We start from the raw sequence: 19,556 nt of genomic DNA on the forward strand, positions 1-19,556 counted from the left end.
AGCTTCTTCGCGACCATGGAACTACCTGTTGAAGAAATTTACGAACACCTATCACGCCTTCATCCCTCGCTATCCTTCGATAATGCGTCAACTTTTCCGAAACGATCACTCACTTTTCTCCAACATCGTCACTTTACGATTTCAATGACCTCTTTTTTTATTCAACGCGGCACCGCGTATATCTCGATGGGACACTCTTCTCGGCGAGACACGGGAAAGTAGCACGGTAGGTGCTAGCCGACTGAAGCGTCGCGACGCCGACGAGGCTCGACGCCACGCCGCGCGACGCTCACTACGCCGACGTCGATGACGACTTCGTTCGAGGCTACTCTAATACGAAATCTCGAATCCGCTGCCAACAAGCCGAGCTATATACGTGTGTATACAAGCGCTCGCTTGGAAGATGGATCTGAATTCTCTCAATCTTCAATCCGACGTTAAACAAAGTAGCGTTGAAGTAAAATTAATAATGTTCAAAATTTTATATAATAAGTTTATTTTTCATTCCTGCATTAGACTGCACTGGAATTCTCCTTCTCGCTTTGGGCAAAAGAGAATTATTCTCCCGCCCAAATTAAAAATTATATTACTTCGTGAAAAAGAGTTTTTTATTCATTATATTTTATGCATCAGAATACACTAGAATTCTCTTTTTCACTTTGGTCAAATATCAAACATACACCTTTCTCACTTCAAGTTTCAAAAGTGCATACGTACTAATTCAGCCACAGAAAACAGATCTAATTCTACATTCGGGACATTCCAGTTTTTTATAGTATTAATATTTTTCGCAAATGATGTCGCAAACCATTCACTAATGATGCTTTTTGCAAAATTGTGTAATGCATGCTGTCAACGATTAAGCAAAATTGCAAACGCACCTTGCCCAAGTAGAAATCCCCTGCCGACTCTCAAAGCTTTGTCGATCTCGTGCAGCAGATCATTTTCATTCCTGATTCCTTTCTTCGCAATGGCATCGCAGCCGCTCCCTTTGATTAAAAAAGCATGCCCATATCCACCAAAAAGAAAACAGATAAAAAAAATGCAATGAAATTAACTTCGAGCAGCGCGCCATGAGCTTGTTAGCAAATCGCAAGCCAGAACTGAACGACAAAGGGATTCTTCAGTGCAAGATTTATGAATATATGTCACTTGTTTATAAAAAAAAAAAAAAAAGAATTGATGTATCAATTGGAACGATGAGTACAAATAACTTGTATTCACAGGCGGATGCCTAAATTCGCACATTTAGCCCCGACGGAACACACGCTGTGGCTAAACTTTCGTGCTAAAGTTAGAATGGAAAATAAACAGGCGCTTCGGTAACCGCGTCGAAAGGTTCACGAGACTTACGAAATACAAATAACCGCGGTGAGTTAATAGTAATAGACGAGCGATGTCCGCACACTTGGCAATGTGTCAATAAAAATTAACATTGTTGCACACGGATAAATGACTTTTGTCAAATATCGTCTATCACGTCTAACATCGCTGTTTTCCATACATTTTTGTTTCCGCTGCAAAAGAATTTGGCGTAAAAATGTTTGAACACAAAACATGCACTCGTGCTGTGCCTATTGTAATATATTCATAACACGTACATGTCAGCAAACAAGTGGACTGAAAGATTAAAAACGCGAGCATGCAACAAATACATGATAAAAAAATGATTTCAGTTGATTGTGAGATGTGAAGATAATTGATTTACCAAAATGAATGAGAGAATCGTCTACATTAATCATAGCGTCACGACTGAAGCTTTTGAAAGAGAGAGAGAGAGAGAGAGAGACAAAGTAAAAAATTCTAAAACTTAAAAAAAAAAGAAATTTAAGCACTTTCGCTTAAATGTTGAGAGAGTTCTGTGAATTAATTCGATTATTATGGCGGGCTTCGAAATATCATCGTCGAGTATTTTTTTTATTGTAAGTAGAGTATAATATGTACACAGACAATTAAACAGAGAAAAATTCTCAGTCTCCACGAAAGGATGTGCGGACCAGCGGGCCAGTAGGCCACGTCGCGTGATTGAAAATAGCTGAAAACAAGACGGTGGTTCCGGCGCGCCGCTGCTGGTCGAAATGGCGAACGCGTCCTATGAGCGACTGGCCTATTTCTCGCCGCGGTGTCTTTATATTTAGATTTCCATCCTCCAATGAATCACACACAAACATCGCGGCTCGACGTTCGCGGGACGAAGGAAAGAGTGAACCACAGGCCAGTACCCTATCATCATCAGACGTGGCACCACCTACGACAACGTTGTGGCGATAGAAAACGCGTCGTGTCGAATAGAATTTTGTGGGAGCCTTTCTCTAAATTCTTTAGAGTGGAATTTCATTCTAAGGACTATAAAATTTAATCTGCCACTATCTTGAAAAGGAACGGCGCAGTATTTTCACTTTTTAGAGTGAGATTCCACTCCAAAGAATTTAGAGAGTTTAAAGACAGTAAATTACGTTGTCATCTTATTATCTCGAGGAAAGAGAGATAATCTCTTTGAATTACTCGGTATAACGATGACAAGATTAAAGATTCTGCGACTATAATCGGCTCCAGAGGGAGCTGACGCGTGAACGACATGACGCAATTTGATAGCCTCTGTACCTCCGGCGTTGATATCCGTTATCGCAAACTGTCGCGGTTCATTATCTGCGACGCTGTCGTAGCGCCGCGAACATGAATGTTAACGCAATAATTTTCCATAGCGTCGCTTTGATGAATCGATCACCGTTTCGAATAAATGCCAAAATATACGAGCAGCACGCGTGTCGATCGCGCGTGCCGGATTTATGTCGCGGAATATTAAATCCCGCTATATATGCGCACCCGATACCACAGCACGTTAGGCAGAGAGCTGGCAATGAAAGGAAGGCGGCGTAAACACGTATATTTGTTACGATATCACGTTGACTCGCGCGCGCGATACAACGAGATTTATTATTTATACAAGACCGGTCGTATCGTTGCCAGACGAGTTATTAATCGGATTACGGAATTGGAGCAATCTGGACCGTGTGATTATGATGCTGCACGACCTGCACCAACGTAAATAGATCGACGCGCTTCCGCTTTGCCGAGAACTAATCTTGCCTCCGGAGCTGTGTAGGAAAACAGTACTCAAGACAGTAATGAGATTTCCGTTTCGACGTTACCGCTTGTCTCCCATATTGAGAAAGTTCGCGCTGCGATAGCTGAGACGATCCGACGAGAGCGATGACATTTATTGGAGGAATCCTCCATTTTTCGCTTTTCAACGATTTTAATCAAGAGTCGCGCGATGTTTTAAATTTTACAGTTCGGTTTTTATTGCACGCGGAATCGAAGATGAGAAATTCGTGATATTCCAAAAAAGTATTTCAATTATTTCAATCAACTGCGAAATGAATATTACTTGTCGCTTTATCACCGGGGGAATTTTACATCGCGTTGCTTTCAGTCTCTTTAAATCACATTTATTAAAACGAGTTTGTAAAAGGGACATCACGCGCCGGGCAAACATTATAATAGAAGATTAATTATTTGTCATTTTCTGCATTTTTTTTGTCCAACGGTCCTTTCGTATTGTTGGTACCAGGCGGACAGATATAAAGAGAATTAGCGCATAGTATACCAAGAACGTTAGTGACGACAAACACTAAGGCATCTACGAACGTCGGACAAGATGCGCGCGTTACGTTAGTGGTTGTTAAAAGGCGTCCCTTGTCGCGACATCGAGAGTTCAGGACGGATTGTTTGACTTTCCGAGCGGGACACTCTTTCTCAGCAGCCACCAATCGGCATCAATCATCATCGCAACACGACGAGCAACACAGCAAACCCCATCGTCCATTCCATTCGCCGTAACTCACCGCCCTCGTCGTCGCTCATCGTGGAGATCTTCAGGAACTCCCGCAGGTGTTTCGGCAGCTTCCGGACGTCCTGGAGCTCCTTGCCGTCAATTAGGAATTTCGCGTTGATCAGGGCATCGCCCTCCTCATCCTCGTGCTCCGTCCCGCTCCCGTCGAGATTGATCCCAAATTTGTTCAGCCGACTGCGTGCCTTCTCGATGAATTCTTTTGCCATCGCACTCATGTTACCATCCTCCTTGCGCTTGATGTCTTCGTGCTGACTGATCTTCACGACTTTGTGGCTCTTCCGCTCCTGCCGCTCTAACACCTTGTGCACGTACTCGTCGTACATCCGCTGGCGGAATGCCTCTCCGTTCGTTGGTAGTGTCGTCGGTCTTTTCACTTCAACGTTCTGAGTCGTCTTTTCGGTAAACACCTCAGAATTGTTCTTCGGTGTCGTGGTCGGCCGCGTTTCCGTGCAACGATCGTCAACTTCGTCCTCGCGAGGCTTAAACGTTCCATTTTCCACCGTTCTCGTTAAGTTACCCTTCTGCGTGATTACATGACGTTCCTCATGTTTGATACTTTCTGATGATTCCTCTCCGTTCTCATGACACACCTTCTTCAGAAACTGCCGATTGCCTACTTTATCGATCGTCTCTGTACGATTCTTTTCTATATTCCGTGACTTCTCTTGCCAAGATTCTTTTTGAATTCTCGGCTCGCTTCGATAGATCTCTTTGAAGCATTTCTCCTCGAGACCTCGAGGTTCCGCTCGCTTATCTTCTCCATATTTTCCGTCTGACATCCCTTGGATGTCGATCGGAATTTTATGTTCGCGTTCGAGATTTATGCTAATTTTTTTCGAGGTTTCTTCGGGAATATCAGCGAGAGACGATCTCCTCGTGTCGTCACATTGTTTCGTTCGATGAAAATGCGTTTGAAATTCCTCGAAAGCCTTTCTTTCCTCCTCTTCCGCTAATATCACGTTTTTTAGTTGCTCCTCCAACAGCTCGATGTATCTCAATTGCTGAGCGAAGTATTCTTGAGGTAAGGAGCCTTTCTTATCGTCGTCGAGCCGCCGAGATGTTTCCGTCTGAAACTCTTTCAGTTTATCCATGATCTCCACGGCGGCCACGTGTTTCAGTTTTTCCGCTTCATGGTGTCCTCTTCGTGGTTCCAAGCGACTCCTTGGCGGATTCTGGTCGAAGATACTCGTCGTATCGATGCACGATCTATCGACCGTGACCGCGCGCTTCGGCAACGGAGGTACCTCGAGTTTGTTGTCGATCAACGCCGGATTCACGTGCTTGCCAAGATCGACTGTTCTCTTGAGAGGCGGCGTCCTCTTGCCGGTGGCATCCATCGATCGATCGGTAACGGTACCGTTCAACACGACCGGACACTTAATATTATTCGCTGACAATCGCTCCGAATCGCGAATTATCGTCGCGTTGTTGTTCGCCAACGGACGAGCCTGGGCGGCGGAACGTGTCGCAATCTTGAGCCGATCAGACCAGGCCACGTGACCGTTCGGCTTATCGCCGCTCGATTCGCCATCCTCGCCTCTCGACGCCGCCAGGAATAGCTCGTTCGCAGTGGCGCTACGGCGATCGTGTCTAGCTAGATTCATCCAGTCGCTCGGCCGAGACTCGGCCTTGAAACATTCTTGACCCCCGTGCCCAAAAGAGTCGTCTGTGGCGTCATCGGTTATCGTCTTCGTCTGCTGATCTGCGAGTGTATCGTTTCGAGGACCGTTTCGTTCTTCCTTGATGATTTCCAGCAGCCTGCTATTAGAATCTCTCTCGATCGTGGTGTCTCGATGAATTGCTCGAGTAGTCGACTTAGGTGTTTTCGAAACCGCGTTATCCTCCTCTTTGATCGGACGGATCTCAACTCGGTACTGCGGCAGAGGAACGTTATGTGGCTGTTCCTCGTGGTAACTGTACCGGTTTAAAAACTTTCGGTGAAGGTCCAGCAGGGTGTCGGCACTCGTGCGCACCTGCGTGGCCTGTTGCGACGGCGACAGGCACACCAGAAGCCTGGGATCCGTTGTAGCAAGCGCACGCCACCGTGGTTCCCGAGTCTCCATCTCTCTTTCTGACTCTGACAACTCAATATTAATGCTCTTCGGCAACTTGGTCTGGTCTGAAACAACATTCGTAATGTCGTTAGGACGAGGCCGCTCGCTCTCGTCCGACGTTTTCGTTAGTCCGTGCCGTCGATCACTCACTCCATGCATTGAGTTTAGTCGGGCGTTATCATGTCGATGCGCCGGCGTGTCACTCACAAACCTCTGTAGAGTCCGCAAACTCTCGAAGATGTTAAACTTGGGCGTAGTGATCTCACCTATCACTTGCGGTCCATACGGCATCGACAGAATCCTCTCAACGCAGAGCTTCCTGAGAGAAGGTGGTTGCTGCGACACGTCTTTCGTAGCTATCTCGGGAGTTTCTGAGACCTTTTTCTTCAATGGCACACGATAGAGATCCTCTACAGACGAATAAGGAACCGGCTGAGGCGATTTCGAATTCTCTCTCGGTGTCGTTTCATTGGCGGATTTTTCCGTATTTTTCAGCAAGGTGAGCTTCCGCTTCAGGGATTCCTCCACTTCGTCTTTGAAGTTCTCCTCCCTCGTCTCGCGGACAATCGCAATGATATCGGTCAACGATGCTTCCAATGGACGATGCCTCACGGTGTTCAAGGATGTGGTGCTACTGGACGAGTCATGTCCTTGAACATCGATTAACTCATCCTCGAGCGAGGGACTTCCGCTCACTGGGACGTCCGTTCTTTGAAAGCTCGCCTCGTCGTCGGACAAATTCTTCGTGTCGCTCTCTCGGGATGAGCTGCGCGTTTCTTCCTCGTGTTTCTCCTCGCGCCTCTCTTCGCACTTCGACTCCCACGTCGAATACTTCGAATTGCGAAGGCCATCGCGCTGGTTAGCGCTCGTGCTCTCCTCGTGTCGTTCGATTATTCTCGTCTCCGACGTCTCGCTCTTCACTGTTCGTTCGCGGTGAAAGCCGGATGTCGATTTCTCGTTCTTCTCGGTTTTTCCCTCGGGTTTTTTCTTGCTCTTTGAACTCGACGTACCCATCGTCGATTTGTCTTTCACCGAAAAATTCGAACGACTATCTGATTGATTGTACCTCGATGATTCGGGATTCACCTTAGAATCTCTTCCTTCCGAATTCGTGTGTTTCTCCTGACCCGAAGGATATCTGCACACCTCGGCTTCACCCTCCTGCCGGCACGACGACGCGTTTTGATCATATGCCACTGATGCAGCAGGCGTCGCGGGCTTCCCTTCCTCGCGACGCGTTATTTCCGTGCTCGTCGTGCTTGCCAACGTGACGACGTGCGTGCCGGTGCAGCGCGAGCGTGACAGATCATCGTCGCGAATACCCGATGACGCGATCGATCGACCGCTCTCGGACGAAGTTTCAGCGTATCCGTCGGTTGTCGGAACGGTGTCGACGCGTCTGACCTGATTTATACGGCCACGAATCTCATTAGCGCGAACAATTGTCGAGATGAGATCACGCGAGCACGAAAAATCCTCGCCATAAATTGCCCGACCGGTCCTCGACGTGCAAGAACTCTTGCAAGCTGCGGGAAGCTCCGGCCGTCGTGGCAGTTCGTCGTCCGCCGCTTCACGACTCGCACGCTTCCGCGCGGATAAATTCGTCGACTCGTATTCGCGTCCGTCGCCGTTCGCCGCAACAAACGTCTGATGAACCTTCGCGCCACTCGAGATATAGTCTATTTCAGGTGGCGTCGGCGGTCTCTGAGGCTCGCGGCCGAAACTGGATGACCTCCTCGGTAGAGGCGGCGGTCGCTTCGTTTCCGACAGGGTTACTTCGCTCGATGACGAAGCCGAGGCTGAATCAACTCTGCCGTCCACTCGTGATACGCTGTGATTAACGATCGTGCGAGTCTCGATGGAATCTTTTCGAGGAACATCGCGGTTGTCTGATTTTGCAGGTGCCTCGACTGCGGACGAAAATTTATTATCTTCCGTTTTACTTACATCTGCGTCACTGATATCACTTACAGTCACAATACTTGTCGCGTTTTTTTCTAACTTCTTCGCTTCATTATTTTCCTCGCTGTCTTGCGTAGTATCGTTTTTCACAATCTCAATTTCCTCAACAATACAACGGTCCTCGGGGTTTAAATTAGCTTGCGTCGCGTCTGTTAAAATTTCCAAAGATTCATCATTTGGAGTATCGTCTTTGACATTCATTTTTTCGTTCATCGTTTCAGTCGTAGGATCAGGATCTTTTACTACTTCAGTTTCAAAACTCGCTACATTTTCAACCGAATTAGACTCGACGTTTACGATCTTCTCGCGATTGTTCGCATTTATTTTTTCGCTCATCGTTTCAGTTACGGGATTAATGTCTTTTGCTACTTCAGTATCAGAATTCGCGATGCTTTTAACGGAATTAGACTCGACGTTTTCAATCTCCTCGCAAGTGTTTGCTTTATCGCGTGAATATAATTCCGAAGTGTTATTCTCCGTCGTATCAATTTTAATCTTAATATCGCATTCCGACTTCTCGCCGGCCGATTCAATCTTCTCAGGATCAAGCTTCTTCGCTTCGAGGTTCACCGTCGATGTCACCCTCTCGATAGAATGCCTGTCCTCGCGCCGATACTTGCTGATTTCCTCGTTTATGAAATCTCTGATATGCTGTGCCTCGTCCTCCGATAATCTGTCACCCTCCTCTTGTATAATATCCAGAAAGCTGCTGGCGTAATGCGACGCCGACATCGCGCGCTTCCTCGTTTTCCGACGTGGCGAGCTAACTGCTCTCTCGAAGGATCTGCTTTCTTCTACCGTGAAGTCGCACGCAACTTTCTCGAGATATCTCCCCTCATCCTCGATTATTTCTTCAGAGAAACTCGGCAGTTGAAGGTCCTCGATGAAATTTCGTAACTTTTTCTCCACATCTTTAGGCATCACCGTGGCCCACATCAGAGTGGGGGATTCCACTTCCGGTTTGGGAAACATTTTCTGTGGCATGTATTGCTGCCCGATCCGATCCCTCGGCTTGAATTCCACGCGATCCTCGGAGTCCTGTCCACCGACCGATTCCTTCTCCGCGTCGGATTCGAATTCGACGATTGCTGACCCACAATCGACCACCTCCGCATCGCTGTCGTTGACTTCTCGGATCTCCAATCGAGTTCCATTCTCTTGCGAGAGTCTGGTCTTCGTATAACTAAAAAACGGCCGTACCGATTCCACCGGTTCCGATACCGTCATTATTGTCGCTTCTTTCAACGCTCTGTTGCCATTTCCGGCTTCCAAAATGCCCACCCCGGCGATATGGCCGATCGTCGCTTCCAGAGGTAAACTGCTGACGGTCGTGATCTCGATTATCCTGGGACGAGATTCCGCCAGCTCGATCTTCTCGATTCTGAGCTTATCGTTCGGTCGAGATCTGCATCCGTGATTCAACGAGGATCCGCCCCGAACGAACTCGTCTTCGGTCGGGTTGACATTCTCCGAAACAGGATTCTCCGTAACGGAGTCGTTCGTCTTCGAATTGTCGTCATCGTCGTCGTCGTCATCGCCGTTGTCGCGCATGTTCCTCGAGGTCGGACGATTCTCTTCCTCGAGCTTCTTCTGTTCGGCCTTTCGCGAGGATTCCGTAACGTTCGTCGGTGGCGGAGGAGGTGCTCGCCATCGGTTTCGATTCCTGCGGCTGCGGTTGCGGTTGCGCGCATTGCCCTGCGGCATCACGGAGCAGTCCTCCGCGTCGGTTGCGTAATCCGGAAGATCGCAGTGTCCTACGATGTCGCGAATTTGTGGAAAAACTCGTAGCGCACGTTCTCGCACGTCGTCCTCCCTTTCTCTCTCTCTCTCTCTCTCTCTCTCGCCTTCTTCTTTCTCTTCTCTCGTAGAATTCTCGTCGGAAATATCGCATCGCGGTCGTTTTACGGTAACTTCTCCGCTTTCTGTTTCTCTTCGTTCTCTTTTATCTAATATCCGCCACGAGTTTCCCGACTCGGAATTTTTCTTACACGGCCACGTACGTGCGTTTGACGCGCCCTTATTTTCGCGTTTAAAGACGACGGCTCGTTACAATTTTCCCGCATCGTCCGGGAAGGAGCAACGGGATTTGAAAGTTTCTGATAGTATTACGAAAAGATGTTACCGTACTGCATTTTGCAGAAAGTTACAGCTTCAATATTTCCCACGAATTTCTATTGGACACGAAATGTTCCATTCTGACTTAAAGAAAAGATAAGGAAAGATAAAATTAAAAGTTTTTTTTTTTTTTTTAATTTCTTAATCAACTAAAATTGAACATTCTGACGACTGTTCTTCAGTTCAAATACAATTCCAGCATGCATCTCAATATCCCTCGAATATTGTTCCGAAAAATTCTCGAGGAAATTTACCGTGCCAATTTTTAATACACACCGTATACTTTACCTATACACGGTGGGATATTTGCTCAGATTTCAGTTTCCTTTTACGCGAAACAATTCGGCAGGCTTTTAGAAAGATCGTTCCAGACAATCGCAATCACAAGATGATGCTTGATGAAGAAAAGAAGGAAGAAGATACCGTACAGTGTTTCATGCAGAAAGCGTGGTCCAGCCTAACATTCCTAAATATATAATCTCCGACAACAAAGCACTCTTACCTTTCTTAGCGTCGCTTCGTTGCTCGCTCGGGCAGCTCTTCAGAGCACCGTTTTGATTGGCGTAGCTCTGTTCGACTTTTGTGTCATCTGAAAGAAACGGTTCGATGTTGCAATAGACAGAACGTATCATCTCTCAGAAACGTTTCAATTATTAAAAACTCGCGATAGCAAAAGTTATGAAAAAGAATTCCTCAATATATATAAATAAATATATAGTGTATTTAAATTATAGATAAATTATAGATTAAAGAATTTTATTAAGATTAATTAATTTCAGCAAAACGGTTTACGATTTACGTTGTTCAGTCTCAATCGATGAATTCCTTCACACGTCACATTTTTATGACAGGCGCGAATCGGTTTATGTCTTTCGCACGCAAGCGGTTATAATCAACGAAAATCCGCGACTTCGCGAGTGCACACACGAAATATGACGACGACAAACGTGAAGCGTCGTACGTTGCCGAGGCACGGACGGGTGCGTTAAATTTAGGCGAGAATTCCAACGACGACGACGACGACGACGACGCCCATATTAACCAGTCGCACGAGTCAGCGGCACAACCGCGACCTGTAGGATACGTGAATCGCGATTATGCACTGAGCCACACAAGTAGGACCAATGAAACCACCCACGAGACGCGCTCGTGTCCCCACCCGGGTGGAGTCACGTGTTTTGTGAGCTACGTCGATCCAGGTGAATTTGTATCACCCACACACGTGGATGATTACTGAACGAGTGGGAACTTCAATACACCGTCGTCGGTGTCGGAAGTCCACGGTCGTCTGTGTGTCGGTCGCACGAAGCGACCCAAAACTTTCAGGCTCTATCTTTCGAGAGATATGGGGAGCTTTCCAGCAAGGGACTCAAATGACACAATGTAACATAATAAATCGTTACAACATCCTCGTTGTTCGACAATGTTTAACAAAGATGAAATGATCGGTGTGTTAGATCTGCTTTTTATTTCTGCACTAAAATATATTAAATTTTAATAAATATATATTTGAATAATTCTAAGTAAATATTTAGTAATTGTAAATATATATTTATTTGATAGAGAGAGAGAGAGAAGAACCATTAATTGGATTTAACTCATCATCTTTTTTATTGAGTAAATATTTATTTACTGCAAATAAGTATTTATTTATAGTATTATATTATTAAAAGAAATAATGTATTAAGATTTTATAAATCTTTTTGCATTACACTATAATAGAACTCTTTTTCGCTTTCGTCAGATATCGAACATATACTTACATCTTACTCCAAAAGTGTAGTTTAATCACAAAAACATTTACTGAATTCTAATACTGGCCAATATTGAATGATAGTAATTAATAATTACTTAATTTAAATATTAAAAGCTGTTTTAAATATTAAAAACTTTTATTCTAAGTACTTTTAGTACTTCCAATAAGTAATTAATTACTGTCTTCCAGTGATTAATAAACCAGTATCAAATGAACCAGATTAGACAGAAGCAGTAATTAATTAATCAATATTAAATATCAAGCAGATTAAATGAGAAACAGACCCACTGTGTCTCTTGCTGGAAAGCACCAATTGTGTTAACGTTCGGGTGTTCCGCTCGAAGCGTGACTCGCTTCCAGTACTTACAATTAGATGCGTTGACGTGGAGCACCCGTATAAGCACTCGACAATTTTCCGAAAAATTCTGCAGAGAGAAACGTGTCAACCTTCCTCTTCTTTTTTTCCTCTTTTTTTCGAAAGCGCACGAACTCGGGATATTTATGGACGGCGATGTACTACGTGCACGCATACAGACGCAAAACTGTAGCACGCATTAACGCTCATACGGGGGTACATGAGCGCGCACGCACACGAGTTCCCCCCTCTGAATTCATGAATAGCGCCGCTTCCGAGTTGGACTTCCTTCCGAGCGTACAATGCCGGCGGAGTGACTCTGTCGCGCGAGCGCACCCATCTATTCTCCGCACTTTTCATTGCGTCACGGCAGTCGCGAACGGACACACGCGGGTACGCGGTATAGTCGCACGAGATCCGGAAGTGACGGAACATTTTTTTTTTTTTTTTTTTTAAGCAAACGTCCCGTATCTCGGTGTGTTGAGGCACGTAGCTAAAATAAGAATTCGGATCGGGGTTGAAGTCTCGATAACCGTAAAAATCCACTGCACGCACGTAAATAGGCGCGCCCAATCTTGCCGATGTTGTAACCTTGCAGTTACGCAATGAGTCGCCGCGCAATAAAATATATATCACATTAATTGCATAATAGGATCGAAGAAGCTTACGCGGCAGGGATTGGGCTGTCACGGACAAGACACGAACACGAACTCGATGGAAAGGGATGAAAGTCGGGGATTAACTGCGACCACGCAGCGCTATCGCATAATCCTGCGACTTTTTGAAAAGGCAAACAAATGTTTTCCCTCAGTCCATCTCACAGAAACAGTGGCTCTGAAGCGTTTAAAAATTTAGCTAGACACAGATCTGGAAATAGAGATGAAAATGACTGAAAAAAACCTAGAAACTTATGAATAAAAAATTCACTAAAAAAAAAAAAGCCTTTTTGCTTAATCTCCCTGGAAGTTTTTCGTTCACGATTAAAAAAAACTTCCAGGGGCCAAGGAAAAACTGTTCTACCAAGTTTTTTATACAAAGTTTTCCTAGGTGATTTTTTTGGTTTACTTCATTTTTATCTCTATCTGAAAATTTTGTTTAGACCATCAAAATAATGTAGGACTCACTCAAACTAGTTGCTGGAATATTAAATCATTAACGCTTAAGCATTTTAATTAATAATTATTATATTATCATATTAAAATAATTTATTTTAATAATAATAAAATATACATATAATAAATGAAAAGTATTAACAATAATTATTATAATAATTATTTTGATGGTCCAATAAAATTATTATCAGATTTATATCCAGCTAAATTTTCAGATATTTCAGCGAAATTTTCCGTCCGTGTCAACCTTTACACAATTAATACAAACAGTAATTTTTTTCAATCTACGTATAAAATTACATAAAATCTCTGTAAAAATCTAGCTGCCACAAGAAAGGAGACCTCTCTCAGAGGAAAATTACGGCGGCGAATTTCCCTGGGGGAAAATTAGAGGGAACGTTTTGCGCGAGCAACTTCCAGTCGGGGCGACGGGCCCATTGGCCACGGGCACGTTAATGCACACGATGGGCGAAATGGGTGTGCCGTCATGCCCCGAAGGTGCCAAGCCCACGTTTCCGCGGTTCGCGTCTTCCATCTTCGTTCTCCACAACTGCCCTGCGCTGCGCCCTTTTCGTCCTTCTCGTCGTCCGACCGTGAACTCCCTCACGACGAGGGATTTCCTTCGATCCGATCGCCACTGTCGTTCGTCGCTTGCGCAATCGACCGGTATGACATATTTTATTGCCCGGTGACTCTGTCCGTTGCATAATCGATCACCGGCGTCACGCTTCGCGTATGGATTCGACGAACTATACCAAGACGTGCCCTTGCATTTGAGTTTTATTACGAAAAGCACGATTATTCGGAGTATCTACACTGAGTAAATATTTATTTACTTACAATAGATAAATGTTTGCTTAATAATAAGAAGTGATAGTTAAACCAAATTAATGGTTCTTGTACTAAACAAATATATATACGCTTAGCAAAGATTTAATTGGCACTACACAAACAACTGACTTACTAAAATTTAGTATTTCCCTTTTAGCGTAAAAATTTAAACAGATTTGAAAATAGGTAATTTTGTTAAGTTATTAAAATGATTATATAAGACACACACTCAAACTGCTATAATATCAAAACTTTTTACAGCATTCATTATTCATCATGCTTGAATTTTATATCTTAATTATTTTGATGATTTAACAAAATTATTTTCAGATCTATATCTACCTACATTTTTAAATACTTCAGCAAAATTCGTATATCAATCGTAATTTTTTTGTAGAGATTTTATGTCGTTTTCAGCTATCCTAAAAGGCTACGTAATTTTTATGTAATCAATATTAAAAAATAATATTTATTTAATATGATAACATACGTATATTCCTAGTAGGGGAACCAAGAAGAAACATTTTCAAATTATACCAAAATTAATTTCCGATAGTGCAGTTAATCTGTTTACTACTATCGATTTTGACCGTCTAAAGCAAACGTTATACAGTGTTTTTCGTATAGGCGGACGATTGCCCTAAATATCTAATGCGTAGCTTGCTCGCGTTACGATAAAGGAACAATTTCCGTTCGTACAAGCCCGCTCAACAAACGGGGATTGCTATTTCCGGTGGCGCATTGTTCGATCGAGGCTGCGACTGGGACTTCACGACGTAAATCGAAAGCCGTTCCATCAGCCATAATATCGGCGCATAAATGTCAAAGCACAAAAGACTGTCGCGAAGAAATTGTTATGGTGATTTTGTCGATAGCCTCATTAACTTGGACAAATATCGCTCGATATTATCGCCGAAAGCTCATATAGAGAATAATAGTACTAAATATTATAATAATCATGTATTTGACCATTTAAAAGATATAAGAGAGAAGGTCACAGCTCTATATTTATGATCAAATTTCATCATTATAAAGTTTGAAGGGTATTCATGAATACGACACTTGAGTTTATTAACAGGCAGCGTCGATAGCACTTAGAACTCTCGTGTCCTCTATTTAAAGAATCGGATGACCCTCGAAAAGCGAACGTAATGACGCATCGCTAATTACACTATCTCGTTTGTTGCGACAAGAACAGCCCATAAATGGCGCTTGAATTCCAGTGGTAAGAAAAGCACTGTCGCGAGTTGATGTTAACGCAAGTTGGATTGATGATTGGAGGGAAACTTCGGTCATTACCGACCCATGAAATTCACAACTGATTAAGCTCAAATCACGTGTGTTTGCACAAAATCTCGATCAAGATTTATAGTGTTCAATTAAGTTACTTAAATAGCATTTACTCGTCCCCAAAATTTTACGAGAATGCTATAAATATTTATGTATACACTGAGAAAAAGAGTCAAAATATTCAGAAGTAAATATATTACATAAGACGTTTTTTTTCTCGATATTTATTAGTTAAAAAAACAATAAACTGTGATAACAAACTATAAGTATTACCTCATTAAGAGTAAAAAGTAAAATGAATGGTTCATTTGCTAAAAATAAAATTTTATTTCGCTTTATTTATTTATAAATAAGAATTTATTTCATTGAAATAAACATTACGGCTCACAAATAAATTTTTAGGTATCTTTTTCTCAGTGTAGAAACGTGCGCTTTCTCCGATATGTTTCGATGTTACACCGCTTTTTCCGATATGTTTCAACGTTTTCTAAATCTCTTCCCAAATTGAAGTTAATCGCTACCTACCGTTCCGCGTTTCGACATCGAATACGTTCGAGCTCTTGTTCGATGCCCGGTCCCGAGAAAAGTCCGAGATTTCCTCAGTCTTTACGAGATTATCGAATTCCATTCCCCCGGCCTCGCGACCTTCGCCCTCGAGTCTCAACCCTTCGTTCCATCGTTCGACAGATGTTCCCGAATGCTCCACCTCGTCCTTGAAGCGAACAGTTTTGTTCTCGCGCGCGAGGGACACCTGTTCGCCATGTCGACTCTTCAGAATCGGCGCCCTGACGAACAAGTCCATCATCGTGCGTTCGATCTTCAGGTGTTCCTCCACAATGCGATCCAGGGTGTCTGCGTACGATCTGCGATCGTACCAATCATCATTTTCATGGATTTTCAAGCTCTGGAACCCGCTGGGACTTTCTAGAGCCTGATATCCGTTAGTTTCGGGTCCCGCAGGAATCGCCACGGTGTTCATCCGCCTGAAATCAAGGCTGTTCAACTTGTTTTCGAAGTTCTGCCGGGTCTCCGTGTTACGGAAGCACGGCGGCGGGTCGATGAGGAACTTCAGCGCTTCCAGGTGCTCATAATATTCACGCTCGAGCTCCCCGGCCCTTCTTCCGCCGACGTTGACTTCCTCCCATCGTCCGTTGTCGTTGCCTTTCGACGTTTCCACGCTTTTCGCGGGGATCTTCCTCTTCCTCTTCTGGTGGACTCCATTAGCCGTCTTGGGAATTCCCACGCTCTTCGACTTGATCTCATCGTTGGTGAGCTTTCGTGATTTCCTTCTTATAGTCCTCGCGAGTCCTCGTCGTTTCCACGAAGCGCTGAAGCTACGTATCGCGGTTAGAAATCGGGCATTGGATCGCGACGAAGTCACCTTCCGCGGACCTTCAAAGTGACGATGATGAGGTTGATAACGTTGACGACGCGTGGGTGGCCGTTTTGTCATCACCAGTGGATCCGTCGTCTCGCAATGCCGTTGTCGCGACGAGTGTCGTTGATTCAGCGTCTTTAGACACTGAATACAATCGAAAAGCTTCATCTTCACGGAAGATCATTAATTTTACAATTTGTCACCTCTATCGTCACCTCGATCGAGCTTCGTTAATTATCGTTGAACCAACGTGTCCGCGCTGAATTTACTTTCATCGCGTGATTTGTCACGACGAGTTCACCCAACGCGCCCTTTCTTTCCTCATTACGCAATCGCATGCAGATTCATTAAACAGCGATTCGCGACCATTGTACCGTCGGATAATACGCGCATTGTTGACAATCGCCATCATTCACAGGCATCCCCACTGTTGTACGCGTTTCCTGATTGAACACTCATCGGCATTGCCCTGTATATGTTTGCTTGAGTATTCACTAAATTGTCGATCAAACTGATAAAAAAAAATTTACACCGAGAAATTACATTATCATGATAAAGCGCAGGATCAGGGGATCGATCACGTAATCATCAATGATCTCCTTGCTAAATTATCTAAAATTATCAAACCTCCTTGCATAAAAAAAAATATATTATATGATTATTCAGATATGCAAATTTTTATCACAATAATAATAATACTTGTATGATTCTTTTTCCGTCCGTATTTCTTTTTCCAGTTTATACATTTGTACCGTTTTATCTCATCTCGTAGGCCACTTTTAAATATAACAGCTTTTTATTCTGGGACTCTGTTTGTAATCATAGACTTTTCTTTAATATTACAGAAATTTATCCATTTTGTGAACAATCTTGTTTTGATAAAGACTGACATATGAGGATAAGTTACATTTTCTTTGTTGGAGGACAAGTTTTTCAAGAAATATTATCAAAGCATGACTTGCAACTGCATGCATTCTAAATTTCTGTAAACTTTTATTCACTGGGTTACGATTCAACGTGAACTGAAACATTCGTATTCGAATAGATCAATACATTAATTGTCGTATTTTGTACACTGACATCGCGTTATTTAGTTCACTGCTCCGTATTGTTCTTATTTAAATTTCAAATACGTGGTTTAATTACAACGATCACTTTTCCATCACGACTTCTTCCGGAAAATCAGGCGATCGATCCCCGACCCTCCATCCACGGAAAGCCGAAAATCCGGGTGCTTCTTTTTGAAATAAACGACTTCGAAACTTGATAGCTCAGCGCGGCGCGCTCGACAAGGTGTTCCCCGATACTGAACGAGAAAGGTGGGTCCGCAGGCGGTGGCCCCGTGAAGGAAGAAGAGAAGAAGAAGAGGGTCGCCTCCTCGATGTAGGGTCTTCCCGGAGAGCCAAGGGTGCGCCCGCATGGAATTGCAGCGCGTCGTTGTGGTGGCAGGTGTACACTCGCGTACATGAGAATGTACGTGCGAGCTGGGGACAGGTGGGTTGCGTGTGTGCGTGAACAACACGCACGCACATTCGACGCGCGGCGTTGAGTATGCCTCTGTCTGGATGCGCACTGTACCGCGACGACGAGCGGGCAATTTGGAGAAAAGAGCTGGTAATAATGACCAGAGTGGGATGATCCGCGCGTACATTTATGGTCCGTGTACACGTCATACGTTGTGGACTTATTAGGCTCTCGTTATTATCCAGTCATCCGAAGATCGAAATAAGCCGCTAATTATCGGCGATTAATTGGATGAGATAAAAGTCTCTAATAGTCTGCGGCTTTCGAAACCCAATATCTCCCGATGATTATATGAAGACTTTCCAGATATTTATTTCAACCATTTTTCCGTTTTTTTTCTAGGTATGCATAAATATTTTTAACCCCTTTAGACCTAATTTTATTGGAATGGTAGAAATATTTTTTTTTTTATTTAATTCAAGACACTTTAATAAGTAATTCATACTAAACAATTAAGTTTTTCAACATATACATTATTATATGCCACTGATCTCATCAAATAACGGACAATGTCTTCAAATTTGTGTACATTATAATAGTCTAAAGGGATTAAAACGTAAAAGACTGGGGTATGTTAAGTTAGCACCCCAACTATAGTACTCAGGAGTTTTGACTAGAGTTTCCACTTCCTTTTGACGGGACGAAGAGTTCTCTACAGTTAATAACAAGAATTCCGCTCAATAAACATTTTTTTACATTTTTTAAAAATGGGGTCCTAACTTTTATCGAATTTCGAGGTGGAATAGTTCTGAGCGGCTTAATAGCTTCAATTTGCGATTGCCTAGAGTTCATGATATGTAAAAAAAAATTTCGAATAATAAAAAAAAAATTAAAAATTTTTGGAAAATTAATTTTTAGATACAATAGTTCTGATGATAATTCCTACTTCTTTTTGACGATACGAAAAGTTCTCTATGATTTTTAATGACATATGTGCTTAATAATCATTTTTTAATAATTTTTTAAAAATGGGGTGCTAACTTTTTAACGAAATTCAAGGTCGCATAGTTCTGATCAGCTTAACAGAACTATTTTGTGAATGCCTAGAGTTCTTGATACATAAAAAACATTTTTGAAATATAATAAAGTTTAAAAAAAATAGTGGAAATCTTTGAAAATTTTTTTGAGAGTACCGAGTAGTTCTGAGTAGCGTTTCTTATAGTTCTCGACGAGTTCTACCGAAAACTGTAAGGTGAAAAAGCGTTTGGACTAACGGTTTGCAAGATACAGCGACATTTGTCAGAAGATCAACAATTTTTAGAGTATATCTCGGAAACCATTGGTCTAATCGCTTTGAGCCCTGATACTTTTCGACAGAACTCG

At 43.3% G+C, this 19,556-nt stretch overlaps 1 protein-coding gene across 1 annotated transcript in view; it reads right to left on the reverse strand.

Annotated features, from left to right (window-relative positions):
• The window catches only part of LOC108772973 (uncharacterized), a 93,029-nt gene that overhangs the window by 36,612 nt on the left and 36,861 nt on the right, over nucleotides 1-19,556 (reverse strand). Inside the window, exons 5-6 of the mRNA XM_018538651.1 lie at nucleotides 10,490-10,576; nucleotides 3,849-9,914 (exon numbers count right to left, since the gene is read on the reverse strand). Coding sequence (XP_018394153.1) covers nucleotides 3,849-9,914; nucleotides 10,490-10,576 — 6,153 coding nt within the window. The remainder of the gene's footprint in view (nucleotides 1-3,848; nucleotides 9,915-10,489; nucleotides 10,577-19,556) is intronic.

This window comes from Cyphomyrmex costatus, unplaced genomic scaffold (genome assembly GCF_001594065.2).
Source record: "Cyphomyrmex costatus isolate MS0001 unplaced genomic scaffold, Ccosl1.0 scaffold196, whole genome shotgun sequence".
NCBI classification, from domain to species: Eukaryota; Metazoa; Arthropoda; class Insecta; order Hymenoptera; family Formicidae; genus Cyphomyrmex; species Cyphomyrmex costatus.